The sequence below is a fragment of the Aethalodelphis obliquidens genome, unplaced genomic scaffold, assembly GCF_003676395.1.
Source record: "Aethalodelphis obliquidens isolate GAN/ISIS:26980383/991018 unplaced genomic scaffold, ASM367639v1 scaffold4, whole genome shotgun sequence".
Lineage (NCBI taxonomy): Eukaryota > Metazoa > Chordata > Mammalia > Artiodactyla > Delphinidae > Aethalodelphis > Aethalodelphis obliquidens.
The window spans coordinates 51,369,107-51,384,409 of record NW_020837948.1 but is presented as its reverse complement, the minus strand read 5'-3'; the positions used below and the strand labels follow the sequence as shown (position 1 = coordinate 51,384,409).

Here is a 15,303-nt window from a genome sequence, read left to right as displayed (position 1 = left end):
TTTTAGGTGGTCCTTCTAGTCACTTCCAAATTTCTTAGTTATAGAAAAGTGTCCAGTGATAGATTAGGAAATGTCAAATATCTTTCTTCTTTTGCAGTATGATAAGCAGGCCTATTTTTACAGAAAGCAGTAAAAGAATGCACTGTAGACAGCAATTTAAATGAACTAAGATTTAAGATTTTCTCTGATTACCCATCCACAGAGGCCTAGTAACATTTTGAGGGGACTTTGGAGGTTATATATATTTTAAGGGAAATTATGATCAGACTGTAGAATCTAGCTGAATATTTTCCATGCATGGTTATAGCCTGTTCAATTTTCATGGTTGTCTTTTGGGGCTGCATGTGAATTTATGGGTGACAGCTTTCCTAATTCCAAACAAGTGTTAGAATTTCTTGGTTTAACATTTAATTTCTGTTTATGGTTTCTGATTTTTGAAATCTGATTCTTCTTCTTCATTGGTCATTGAAGGTGAGATTGTTGGTGGTAATTCCGTGTTGCTAACAGGGGTCACATTTCTTCTCAGAATAAAGGATGTTTGGAGATGAAGATTTTATTTCACTTCTGACTTTTACTTGCATTAGTAATGAAAGTGTGATTGCTTCTTACTGTTGTTGTTTCTCAATAACCAGATAGAAGAGGTTTAAATTAACTAACACTCCTAAAGCTTAAGTAATAATAACTTAATGAAACTTAAGTTAATAGAAAATCCAACTACCTAGATCCTTCTAGTAGTTGGGTTCTGAGTGCTTGTTTATTTAGAAGTTGACCAGCATTTGCTAGTGAGGCTTTTAGCCACGAGGATTGAAACACCATTCATTTAACCATAGATCTCCCTTCCCAAACATTCCAGTGAAGTGGAGTATAACTAAACTAATGGTATTGTGTGAACTTGTAAGCATATAAATTTATAAACATCCAAAACTACTTGGAAAAGTAAATAAGTTACTTCATGATGGAAAGTGAGCTAACTAGTGGCCAGCAAAAGTTGTCAGAAATTAAAATTTCCTTGCTGAAGTATAAATTTTATGTGATTGCATTTCTAAAAATCTATATAGTTGCCCTTCTGATCTGGAATGGTTTTTATTCTGTGTAAATTGTATATGAAACTAGCTATAGCTTTTTCATACTCAGCTCTTAGAGAAAAAAGGCAAACACCCTCAATAAGACACTTCTTAGTCAGTTTCAGTGCACATAGTTCATTATTCTAGGAATTGTGCCAGATTCTGAAAGAAACAGTAATTCTAAAGCATAGTCCTTGTTCTCTGATTGCTTACAATATAAGTGACAAAGATGTGCAGAATTAAAGTCTGAGGTTGATATTCCTTCCTTTGAGAAGTGGTTTCTGTATCCCCTCCCCTTGTATCTAGGTGGGCTTTTGACTCTTTTGTAAACAGTAGAATGCACGAGAAGTGATGCTCTGTGATTTGCAGAGAGGCTAAGTCAACAAAGGCACCTCATGCTTACAGCCCTAAGCTTTCATGTAAAAAGTCTGACTATCCTAGGCTGCCAGGCTGTAAGGAAGCCAAGCCACTGAAGAGTCTCCAGGAGCCAGTCCTACTCTTTCAGGGTTCCCAGCCAAGCACCAGATATGAGTGAATGAGCTTTTCAGAGGATTCCAGCTCCCAGCCATCATGTCAGCCCCAGTTTTTCTGGTATCCCCAGTTAAGGTCCGGATACCATGGCACAATGACAAACCATCCTCACTGTGCCCTGTGAGATTCATGGAAAGTATGAACATAATAAAATTGTCATTGTTTTGTGCCACTAAGTTTAGGGTCGTTTATTACACAGCAATAGGTATAGGAACAAAGAGCTGCTTGATTTAAGATGTACTATGGGAGAATAGGAGATAATTAATTCCTCTGCCTAGGAGGGTTTCCCAGAAGCAGTGACATCTGAACTTGGCTTTTAATGATGAGTAGGAGCCTGCTAAGTAAAGAAGGCAGGAGAAAGAGTCCTCATGCTGAGGGAACTGTATGGAAAAGAATGGCAATGAAGACAGAATGATGCATTTGGTGGATGACAAGAAGTTTGGTGTGGAAGAGCATTGGATAGCTAGAACCAGAAAGGCAGACGTGAAGCTAGAAATTTTGTGATTTTTTTTTTTTTTTTTTTGCTATGCCAAGGGAGTTTCAACTACAGCCTTGTAGGAGTACAAAGTAATAATCAGACTTGTGTTGTAGAAAGCATTTGCAGCAGTTGGAAGATGGGCTGAAGGAGAAAACAATAAAAGGCAAGGAGAAATGTCAATAATTGTACAGTTCAGATGGCAGACGATCAAAGCTGAGATATATAGCTTTCTTACAGTAGCAAAATAAGATCAGTTAGGTAACAGTGGTTATTTAAATTGCTGATCAGTTATTTACTGAATGTGTCTGTTCCAGCCTTAATAATTAAGTGCTACAGCCAGTCCTGCATTTTGGCAAATCAAACCAATGCCTTTACAAGACACTGATCTCATTACATTTGTTAATGATAGTTCAGTGCCATGTAAAAGCTTCCTCCACTATGAATTTTGGAGAATTATGACTAAATAATATTATTTTTAAGACATAGATTGCAATGGGACATTTAAACGAATGAGAACAAACTGTACCAGTTAATACACTAATGGAACCATATGTAGCACTTACTCTGCTTCCTCAAAATAAACATTAGTTCAGTAAAAAATCTTGAAAAAAATGGTAATTTATGTAATCATAAAGATATCACAATGAGAAAGGTATATAGTACACTTAGTAAAGATAGTTATCTAAACATAACACACAACTGCAGTCAACATCTTTTTGTGTGGATTGGATTGCAGTTTAGCAGTGACATTTGAACTTTTATTGAAATCATAAAACCATACATGTAATAAACTTTTCCAGGGCGAAAAGGTTAGATAGGTCTTTCTCCAGTCATTCTGAGCATATAGACTGAATCCTCCATGGCTTATACTGCCTTATCTCACAGTGACTTGCCACCAGTTGTGAGGTATAGTGATTTGTTTTAAAAACATCCTATACAGCTTGGTTTTACTTTACACTTTGGCTATATTTTTAAAGTCAACTGAAAAATTTAATCTTTTTAATTCAAAATCAAAATCCACAGAATTTTGTAGATTGTTTCCATCTGCCTTCTTGCAGTGCTCTGACTCCTTTCTGGCATGTTTCTTTAAGACAGAACATCTCCCAGAATTCGAGCAGAGACTGTCTTTACATTTGCCAATAATACCACATTGAGTTAGTATGCTTTGTGAAGAGATGGTTTTTGTTTGTTCATTTTATGTATCAGTTATATGATACTCATTTTATCTAAAAGTTCTATGATGTTGGTGGTGTTACAAAGTAGTCTGTCTTCTTTAAAATGTCTGACTGCCACATGGTCCTTGGTCACCCATTCCATGAAAAGCTAGGAAAATATTCAGGAAGGATTTGGGGCAGACTGATACTCAACAAATCAAAAGCGAAAGAGATAGGTAGGCCACAGCACAGGATGGCACTGATGAGAGGTTTGCTGCTTTGCGAGCCAAGGAATTAATTAGAGTGGGTAGTTTTGAGAACACTAAGAATCAAGTCCACTAGCAAGGACTAAAATAATGGAAAAATCTGTTAATTAAAATAGAAACTGAATTCTCTTACTATAAAACAAAAGACAGTGGAGCTTTAAGAGAGAGAGAGAGGGAGAGAGAGAGAGAGAAGGCAAGGGAGGAGAAGGAGAAGCCTAACAAAGCAGAGTATTTATTTGCCAGGAAACTACATTCATTCTTATTTATTTACAGGTCAAAAAAAAAATTACCAGTGAAAAAATTCACCAAGTATTTCCCTGAAGAGAAAAAGCAAGTGCTTTTCAAGTGTTAAAAAGGAGGTTTACTGGTGGTTAGGCGAATTAAGGATCAAAACTCCATTCTGAATAAGACAGAATGAGTCCATACATCAGTACATAATTAGTTTAAAAAAAAATTCCCATTGTTTATTGGTCCAGAATAAGTGTGAGCAATTGAGCAATTGTTTAGGTTCAGTTTGGGTCTGGTGTATGAAGGTCGCTGAAAGTGCGTGGTCTGGACACACTACAATAATTTGCAGGACCAGTGTAAAATGAAAGTGCAGAACCCTTTTGTTCAAAATTATTAAGAATTTCAAGACAGTGACAACAGAACATTAAAGCAGGGATGAGGCCCCTCTAAGCTTGTGGCCTTGGGTGACTGACAGCACAGTAACACACCCATGAAGGTAGCATTGTCTGTGGAGCCTCACTCGTTAGAGCTGTCATAGTGAAACAGTCTCTGTGTTATCCCCTAGACAAGGGTTGTAGTTAGTGTATGTTCAGGGGAGCTCAGCCGCTCAGGGTTACCTCTGCCTTGGACCGTTTGTTTGTTCACTTTATATCCCAAGCATCTTGCACAGTCTCTGACCCTCGGTAAGCACTCAGTAAACAGTAGACACGGTAGGTGATGGATGATGTAGTTGACAGCCTATCTCAATGATTCTGGTTCAGTTCTTCTCTAGATAAGAAGCCCCAGTGTGGATTCTTTTGAGTTTCAGGTCATATTGCACAGACTTTGCAGATGCCTCCTCCAGCCAGCTTGAAGGTTTCTTTTAACTCTGGGCCTTGTGGGTCCTGCTCTTACTCAAAGCCTGTTTCTCTGTTAAGTGATCCTGAAACATTTAAACTGATAGATTACAGTTGAGCCCTAACCAAGTTAAGGCTGGAGCAGTAGGCAGAATACTGCGTTCCCCACCCCCTGCCACCAAAAAAAGGATGTCAAAGTCTTAATGCCTGGAACCTGAGACTATGTTAGAGCACATGGCAAAAGGACATTAAGGTTGCAGATGGATTAAAGTTGCTAATTAGCTGACCATAAAAGTAGCTAAATTATCCTAGATTATCCGGGTGGGTGCATTGTATCACAAAGGAAGAGAGAGGCAGAAGGAGAGTCAGAGAAAGATGTGACAAAGGAAGCCGGCTCAGAGTGATGTGATGTGAGAAGGTGTCCACCTGCCATTGCTGGCTTTGAAGATGGAGAGGCGAGTAGCCTCTGGAAGTTTCTCCGCTAGAGCTTCCAGAGAGGAGCACAGCTCTGCCAACACCTGCATTTTAGCCCAGTGAGACGTGGGTCAGATTGCCGACCTCCAGAACTGTAAGATAATGAATTTGTGTTGTTTTAAGCTGCTATGTTATGGTAATTTGTTACAGCAGCAGCAGGAAACCAACAGCTGGTTCCACATTGTGGTGAAACTATCACTCCTGGTTCCTGGTTCATTAGAAGTCACTAACCTCCATGGCTGGGTATTATTTTCTGCCCATGTTTTTTACACTTCTCTTGGTAGCCTGAAGTAGAGTTCTTTTTTTTTTTTTTTTCTGTGTTTTTATTTTCCTTCATTGGACCACTACATTTTTGGGTTCAGGCTAGTAGGTATTATATTCTCAGGAAAGCAAGCAATGCAGGCTGTTCTAGAAACACTTGTTTCTTGGGATATTAGTAATTGAGAGATAGTGAGAAAAGAGGCTTTGACTGCCAAATTCATTTGTAAAACTGAGGATAAACAAGCTATTTTTTTCTTAAAGCACTTTAAAAAGATATAATCTGTGTATAAATTGTTTTTTTAATCTCAACAGTTTAAGAGACTATCCAGCAAAAATTATCCCTGGCCTTCAGCCAAAACTCCTCTCTCCAGAGTCGGCCATTGCTGGTTTCTTGTGAATCCTTCCAGAGATATTCTGATATTCTATATACATATAAATGCACACATACACACACACATATAAATTTGTACATATATTTGTGTGTGTGTGTGTGTGTATATATATATATATATATATATATATATACACTCTAATTTTCTACACACACTCTCCTGCACCTTGTTTTTGTTTTACTTAATAATTTAACAAGTTTATGGAATGACTTTAATAGCTTTAAATGTATAATATGCACATGAAACACTTAGAGGACTTAATGGAGAAAAATAAATACTTTCCAAACATTTTAGACTGCAGATTTTATTTTTTAGGGTGTCTCATGGAATTACTTTTTCAGACACACTGCACAGCACCAAGTTGCCTTTCTCTGCAGTAGAAATAAGAATTAGTGACTCCCATATACTGCTATAGTAAGAAGGGTATGGATTTCGGAGTGAGGGAAACCTAGGCTAATACCCTGGCTTCACTGTTGACTTGCCTGCCTGCTCACGTTCATGTTTACTGGCTGTGTGGCTTTGGGCAGGTTGCTTAACTTTATTGAGGCTTCTTGTTAATACTGTTTACTTCATTCATTCAATCATTTGTTCATTAATTAATACAGGCAATCATTGGAACGTTTATAAGCCAGGTCGTATAAAGCAGAGTCATTCTACTTGAGAAGCTTCTAATCTAGTGAGGGAGGCTTCATTTGTAGCACACCAAGTAGCAAAGAGCAATGACCTATCTTAAAAATAAAGTTGTGGAAAATAATTTTTTATTAAGATGACAGTTTTCTGCTTTTATGCGCACAGATCACCAGTAGCAAATGTCACCTATACCGTTTCAAAACTTGCAAGGGATGCGGGAAGTTTAACATAGGGTTTTTCAGGTATTGAGTTTTTAAAGCATGTATGGGCTTTGATATTGCTGATCTAATGAATTACCACAGTAATGTTATTTATCTAAATAAAGTAGAGTAAGAATGACAAAATCTTCCAATTTATTATTATGAAATTCCTACATAAATTCTGGCATCCTTGTGGATTATGGACATATTGATCCTAATGTTTGTAACTTTAAATGTTAACTTGGATAGAACTAGAGAATCTTATTTTCAAACCCATAATATGAATATTTTACAGGGAAATTTTATAATTATTCTTTCCCAATATCTATAAAGCATGTAAGTGCATTTTAACATTGTATATTTACTCTTCATAATTCTCTATTCTATGTTTTATTCAAAATTACTTATTTCAAAAGCCTATTTCTATTTTATTCTTGTTCTTGATAAAGTTAAACAGCAAAAGAATAGTCATTAAAAAAAATTTAGGAATTTAGTTGAAAATAACTAACACAATTTATTTATTTGCCATTTTGGTTACCAGAAAGAAAGTTTCAACTTCTTTTCATTTTCTCAGACTAGTGAAATGCTGTCTAGGCCTATTGAATTCCAGACAATGTTTAGAATTCACTTGTTTACTGAATCCTGATGACTTCAGTCTGTTAATTTATTTAGGAGATGCTTTTGGTTTTTATATGGTCAACTAGAAATGTGTAGCTATTTTCCCATTTATTCAAAGTTCAAATATTTTTTTAAATACTAAAATTTAATTTGAAAATACAGTGGTAATGTTGGTGATGTCAAATCTTTAAGCCTATTATTTATAACTTTTCCATTTAAAAGGTGTTTCTCTAATTGAGTTTGTTCGATAATGAGAACTCTGTTAAGGCCAGTTCGATAGCTGTCTAGTTATTTAATAGTAACAAGTACATAATACTCTGACTTGGCTGTTTTTGTGGTCATTTTGATGAAGGTTTGATTTGTTACATCCTAAAAAACAAACCATTAGATATTTGGCTTTTATTATTACCAAATAATGTATGTCTCAACCAATGTTCAGGTCTGTTTCTCTCCTAATACATTGCCCTTACCTCATCTCTCATCTTCATCTCTTGCCACACATCTGACCTCTACCCCAGTCCCAGGGGAAAGTCAGAGGTGAGGTGGATAGATGCCAGGGAAGTTGCTAGTAAAACAAAGCTCTCTTTCTCTCTCTCTTTTTGTCTCTATCTGTCTCTGTCTCTCTCTCCCACTCTGTCTCTCTATCTATCTATATACATATATATATATAAAATATATTTTATCCTAATGTGAGAGACAGAGCTACTTAAAAATGCTCTGCTTTGGTGGCCAGGCAGGAGTTGACCATTGACCATTTTGCTAGATTTTTGCTCTGACGGCTGCAGTCCAAGGGTTTAAGACTTTCTTCCTCCCAAGGAAAACATTCCCTGTTCTTCTTGTCTGTAACGAATCACAAGCATAGCAGCATCCTTCCAGCTTATTCTTCTCAGCTCCAGATAATTCTTAGTGGGTGAAAATAATTTACCTAACATGCGTTTACAGATTCAGCAGTCAAAGTTGTATAGAAAGCCAGCATTTGGGTGGCAAATGGGAGTAGCACAAGCTGTGGGCACACAAAATAAACTTGGTTCTTGGCTGCCACAACAACTCTCTTCCCTGGTTCTCCCCATATCTCTTGAATCGTTCTATTTCAGTCTCCTTTTATTCATTTCTCTCTCTTTCCATCTGCCCCTGTAATTTTAACATTTCCCAGGATTCTATATTAAACGTTTTTTCTCTGGTAGACTCTCTCTGGGAGTTTCTTCAACTCATTTGAAGATCTCTTCAACTCATTTGTCTTTAGTGGCCAGTAGTAATGGTAGTGACTGCTATCTCTGTACATGTAGTCCAGTCATCTCTCCTGAGCTCTACATCTATACAAGCATTTACTTACTCAACATCTATCTCCATTTAGATATCCTGCGGTCACTTCAGAGTCACCCGTTATATCTGAAATGGAACCCTTTATGCATAGTACTCAACCTGCCCCTTCTGTAAAACCATCTTCACAGTTGCCAAAGTTACAAGACTCAGAAATCTGAGAGCATTGTCTTGGAAGAGCAAATAAGATCCAGAACTATTATGTACATACACAGATACACACACACACACACACACATCAGTGTTCAAAGAGTAATATTATATAGTTTTGCATGTTTTTGACTTTAAGTAAATAGAATCATATTGTGTATTATTTTGTGCCTTGCTTTTTTGTTTGTTTGTTTGTGTTTTTGTTTTTTGTGGTACGTGGGCCTGTCACTGCTGCGGTCTCTCCCGTTGCGGGGCACAGGCTCCGGACGTGCAGGCTCAGTGGCCATGGCTCACGGGCCCAGCCGCTCTGCGGCATGTGGGATCTTCCCGGACCGGGGCACGAACCCGTGTCCCCTGCATCGGCAGGCGGACTCTCAGCCACTGTGCCACCAGGGAAGCCCTGTGCCTTGCTTTTTTGCTCACCATCATGTTTGAGATTCGTGCATGTGTGTAGCTGCATCATAGTCCATGGTGTGAAAATTCCATAATTTACTTGCCCATCCTGTGGAGAGACATTTGGGTAGTTTTCAGTTTTTCACTATTATAAATAATGCACCTGTGAACATTTGTGCACATATCTCCTGACACACATATGCAAATATTTCCTGGAGTATGTAACTAGAAGTGGAATTCCTAGTTATAAGTACATAAATCTTCATGTACATGGACAGTTATTGCCAAATTGTTATCTAAAGTAGTTTCAAATGTTTATACTCCAGCCAGTAGTAATTCATCTTGTCATTTCATGTTCTCTGTGATCTTTGCTATTGTTGGACATTTTCATTTTTGCTAATCTGGTATAAAATACTTCATACTGGTTTTTATTTGCACTTTCTTGGTTTCTAATGAAGTTGAGCTAATTATCATATGCTTATTTGCCCTCACTGTTCCCTCTTCTTGGAAGTTCCTGAAGTCTTTGGCATATATTTTTTAATAATGTTGGGGTTTTAAAAATCGTTTGTAGGAATTCTTTAGATAATCCTTTGTTAGTAGCATATGTTGCAGTATTTCCTCTCAGTTTGGGACTTGTCTTTTCACTGTCTTTAAGATGTCTATTGATGAATAGGAGTACTTACTTCTAATCCTTCTAATGTAATTGAATTTATCTATCTTTACCTTTATGGTTTCACTTTCCGCCTTAAAAAAACTTTCTATCCTAAGATCCTAAAGAAATTCTCCTCCATTTTCTTCTAAATGCTTTAAAATTTTGCCTTTTCTCATTTATATGTTTAATTCACCTGGAATTGAATTGTATGTGTAGGTAGAGATATAGTTAAGCCACATACAAATTGACTTTTGGTTTTTGACTTTAGAACCATTGTTTGTGTCATAGTCAAAGGAAAATGATTTTTCAAGTGTCACAGTGCCATCAATCATTACACCTTTTCCTGGACCTCTCAGTCTGCTCAGACTGGCACCTTGACATTTTTCAGAAATATTATTTTCAGAATATGTTATAAAATGCAAGTAATTCACTCCAAACAATACTAATGATTCTCATTTAAATAAGAAAAGGTTGATACTCCAGCCATGGTAATACCAATATTAAACGTGGCTGAGAAAATGTCTTTACAAAATGAGCCAATAACTGGAAATAATCATTTTAAAAGATGCTGATAATTTAACTCTCAGTAAGTTAGAAGTCAATCATTCATTCTAACATTTTAGAGAAACTTTCCCAGGGTGAGATATTTCTTTTGACAAATCTAACTTCTGATCTACACTATTTACTGTTAATTAGATGGTGGTAATGCAATTTTGATTCAAGTTATAGAGTGTGTGTGTGTGTGTGTGTGTGTGTGTGTGTGTGTGTGTGTGTGTGTTTTAATGCAGTGTGAAATCAAGTAATAAAACATAAAACTCTCTGCAAATTATCGAGACTATAAGCCATTTTTTAATAAGGCTGTCATCTGGAGAAGTTTCATTTATTCACTTTATTTGAAAAATCCTTATACTTTAGCCTTTAACTCTACAAAGACAATTTCTTATTCTCTCATTAACCTTTCCTTTTTAATTCACCTTTTTTCATTTATTCCACAGGTATTTATTGAGAGCCTGTATTTTGCAAAGTAGTCTATTTGAGTATAACTGTCTCAGAATTTAGGGACTGAAAGAACTTCCAAGATCATTTATAGTAACCTTAACTTTCTACAGCTTAAATCAAGACAGAGATCCAGAAAGGTGCTGCCACCTGACCAACATCTTAATGTTGTGAAGCATAAATAAAGATTGCCTAACCTTGGATTCAGGATTCTTCCTTTTGAACCATGTTGTCCATAAAAACTATCTAAAAGTCTACTTGAATCCTATATACTGATGTAATATTTATAGAAATTCCTAAAGGGATATATCACTGTGAACAAATTATATTACACAGTCATTGCCTTAAAGCTACTTATAAAATGTTTAGGGTGAAAAAACATATTTGAAAAAAATTAGAGAAAGTAAAAAGCTTAGCTGAAAGATTCCTTAGGGCAGAAATTATGTGTTACCTTTATCACATTTGTTATATTTCCCTAACACAATGAGCTGATCATAGTACATACTTAAATATTGATTAAAGGCAAAACTAGTATTGAAATATTGGGTGCAGACATTCGGTACTTTAAATGATTAGAGAAAATGAAAATCAGCTTCAATGTGGAAAGTTTAAAAAAAATGGAAAAAAAAAAGTCTTCATGGAAGATTTAGAATTTATAGTGGTCCATAACTAGTGGTTGTAACTTAGTTAGAAAGAGAGGAACTCCCAAGTTTCAAGTTGCTTCTTTAGCTCACTTTCTATTAAGACTTCAGGTACAGGTTTCTGAGTTATTTGCTTTCAAATTTCACCTAAGCGTGAATGCTTGGAATAAGCATGCTCGTGAAAAAATAATATGATAAATATACTAAGATATAGGTATAAGGTTATTGATCATTGTGCTGTTTATAAGAGCATTAAGAAATGGAACCAACCCAAATAGTCATCAGTGTATTCTTAGTATAAACAAATTAAAATTAATGAGTATAGATCTAAATATATTTTTCAACATGCAAAGACATTTCTAATATATTTTAGAGTAAAGACATCAAGCTGCAAAATTATATATATAATCTCATATTTGTAAAAAATAAGACATGAAAATACAAATGATATAAAGTAGGATGATGGACATTTTAACTTTCTTCATGTTTTTCAGGAGTTTTATAAAGTCTTACAATAAACATTTATTACTTATAAAAATGATTAAACTATTTTTTTGGTTGTGGGGAGAGTTTTAAATTTACTCTGTTGACTTACCACAGATATGAAAGCTGTAGAACAATGATCTCCATTCATGGAACAGCTTTCATTGAACACCTATTATGTACTAGACACTAAGAACAAAAGAGTCAAAATCTATATCTTAGGCTCCCCATGACTTTAGAAAAAGATGGGAATCTTAAATGGAGAACCAGGGATCTATTCCCTTCAGACTTGTCACTTCAGAGTGGTCCTTTTGTCATATGCTGATTTTTTTTTAACTAAATTGATCACTCTTTGTGTTCTGGTTGTACAGTGTCTAGATGACGAATGAAATTACAGAGGTTTTTCCATATCTGGCTTTTTAATTGAAATAATTCAATTCTGTCTTTTGCTAGGAGGAGAAAAAGCAATTCTAAGATGTATAATGTGTTTTGAGTTGACATTGAAAACTTATACATGTAATAATTATACTTCTGTACTGTATCATTTTCTCCTTCTATGGAATATATTTTTAGATATTTAATTACATGTTACAGTAATTATATCAGTATTTATTGTTAATTTTAGCATTGAAACTCCCAGAGGGTAGTACTTGTCATCTTGACAATGCATTAATGCATAGCACCTCCGCATTCCTGTGAGGGTTATGTTATCTGAACTTGGCTTGCTCAGGATAAGACAGAACATGTCCCAGGCCTAGTAGCAGCCAACCATGGTTAATTGTATGCAGTCATGAGGCCAAGGAGGACCCTGTGGTGGATTCATTTTTAATAATCTGTGCAACTAAGTATGGGTGCAGGCTTTTGGAAGTACTCATAATCTAAACATAAAATTTGGGGATCTTTAGTTGATTAGTCTTTTAAATTAAAGAAACTATTAGCAGGAGCTCTTTTGTAATTTATGCAATATTAGGAGCTAATAATAATATTTTCCAAATGTTTTGTGGGAATTTACAAGCACTGTCATTTATAACATCTCATTTAATCTTTAGACCACCTCTGAGGTGAGAGAACAGAAGTCCGGTTAGGTTAAATGACTTGCCTAAAGTCACATGGCTAATAAGAAATAGACCTAGATTTAAACCCTATGTGTCCTGACTTCAAGTCCTATTCTTTGTGTGTGTGTGTGTGGCTGTGTTGGGTCTTCATCCCTGCGCGCAGGCTTTCTCTAGTTGCGTCGAGCAGAGACTACTCTTCGTTGTGGTGCACAGGCGGTGCATTGCGGTGGCTTCTCTTGTTGCGGAGCATGGGCTCTAGGCGCATGGGCTTCAGTAGTTGTGGCATGGGGGCTCAGTAGTTGTGGCTCACGGACTCTAGAGCACAGGCTCAGTAGTTGTGACACACGGGCTTAGTCGTTCCACGGCATGTGGGGTCTTCCCAGACCAGGGATCAAACCCGTGTCCCCTGCATTGGCAGGTGGTTTCTTAACCACTGACCCACCAGGGAGGTCCCTCAAGTCCTATTCTTTTTTAGCTGTACCAAACTGCTATGATGCTTCTGCCTTTGTAGTTGGAAATATGGGCATTTTACTGAGTATTACTGGGTTGATTCAGACCAGGTTTATACAAGGGTATAAATATACATTCCTAGGGTGTTCTTCTGACTGAGCTCTGTTACCCTCCAGCTCACCAGTTTTGAAACACCAATTATCCGTTAGTGATCATGCCTTTTATCCTAGGACTCAGAGAACATTTACATAAATATAGAGATCAGTCCATTGATGTAGTAACTACCGTACTGAAACTGAATAAATTTACTTACTAAATGAAGATATGTAGATTCAGTAAAAGAATGGACCAACAGCATTTCATCAGCAACTGCTAAAAACGTGAAGTCATTATATACACACTTACAATCAAATGACCACTAAAAGTAATTTATGTGATAGAACTTCCCGCTGTTGAGATTCAAATGAATGTTAATAGTTAGAACTTAAGGGAGCCGAAGGAAAGTGTAAATTGTGATGGAATTATTAAAGAAATGGCTTGAGAAATCTTCAGTATCTTGGCATAAAAGTACAGCACAGAGGATATTTTATTTCTTGACCTTAATTATGAATATTGTTGTAGGCCCTTGAATTTTCGTTAGCTCAGAATAGAGGCAGATTAATTCCAAAGCAGTTAAAGAAAATAAATGCCTTTCATCTCTCTTTATGTTAATGCAGCAGTTTGGAAGCAGGGTTTAACTTTTATTTCACTTATGTATCTCTTAATTTTCTTTTACTCTGTATGTAGTTTTTCAAAATAAAATTGTCTTGATTTTTCTTTTTACTCCAGGCTTGATCCTCCACTACCTGAGATGCTGAAAAAGGATCACAGCCCAGCTGAAAACATGTCTTTAGAAACTCTAAGAAACAGTAGTCCAGGAGACCTCTTTGATGAGATTTAATTGTCTCAAAAAGTACTTTGATGTTCACAAGACTGTGTTTTCTATTCATTTCCTTAAATGACAAAAGAAAAATTTCAACTCAGCAGCAGCTCTGAGTGTGCTTTACAATGTAATTACATACACACTGAGCTGAAACCATTATGCAAAATGGATTACACATGTATATGAAGATATGATTTGATGACAGTAGTGCATTATTCTAAACTATTCATTCAGCATGCCTAGAATTAGATAAAATCTCAGACCTTTTTGTTGCAAAGGTCACATTTGCCTTATTCAGTTCACACATATTATATGTAGTAGCTATCTATTCTGTCTCAGAAGATTTTGAAAATAGGACAAAGAAAATGTCTACAAATTCTTTTTTGAATAGTCATATTCTGAACACTGATGTTTGAGCATTTTAATTTGTGGAATGATGTGTAAAATCTATTTTTAGTTTGTACACAAACAACCTGAAAATCTGATGATAAAACTTTTGATTGAAGATTTTGTGTCCTTAATAAAAGATGTTATTTAGTTAAACTTTTTCCTGCAATATAGTAACAGGTCTTTATAGAGTATATATTAATATAAATGTAACCCTGTTTTTTATCAAAGAGTGTTTTTCAGAGATTGTTGATAAAAGGTGTATCTTATAGGTACAAGGGCCCTCTTTGAAGACAAGGACCTTTTCGTATCCACTTATCTATCCCCATTTACATCTGGCACAGATTTGTTTTTTAAATATTCATCGTTTCTACTTCCTGACCTCTCATTCACTTCTATCCAGCTGAACATCCATTCCCTCCATGCCACTCAAGTTAACAGTGACCACCATGTTGCTAGTTGGTCCTTTCTCAGTCCTCATCTTACTAAGCCTCTCAGGGAAACATTTGACAGCCAATCACTTCTCCTTAAGAAACATTTTCTTCACTTGACTTTTGCAGTAACATATGCTGTTTGTATTTCTCTCCCATTCTGGCCACTAATGTTTTAGACTTCTTGGCTGAGTCCTTCTCCTTGTCCAACAGTTAAAAGTTTCAGTGTCCTGGGCTTAATCTTTAGACTTTTCTTTTCATTACTTACATTGTCTCCCTAGATTATCTGTG

General features: G+C 36.0%; 1 protein-coding gene across 5 annotated transcripts in view; it reads left to right on the top strand.

Moving 5' to 3' along the window:
• Window positions 1-14,741, top strand: part of XRCC4 (X-ray repair cross complementing 4) — a 258,151-nt gene extending 243,410 nt beyond the window's left edge. For all 5 annotated transcript variants that reach the window (XM_027100692.1, XM_027100690.1, XM_027100691.1 and 2 more), the window contains one exon: window positions 14,101-14,741. In XM_027100692.1, coding sequence (XP_026956493.1) covers window positions 14,101-14,212 — 112 coding nt within the window. In that variant the 3' untranslated portion in view covers window positions 14,213-14,741. The remainder of the gene's footprint in view (window positions 1-14,100) is intronic.
• The last annotated feature ends 562 nt before the right edge of the window (window positions 14,742-15,303 follow it).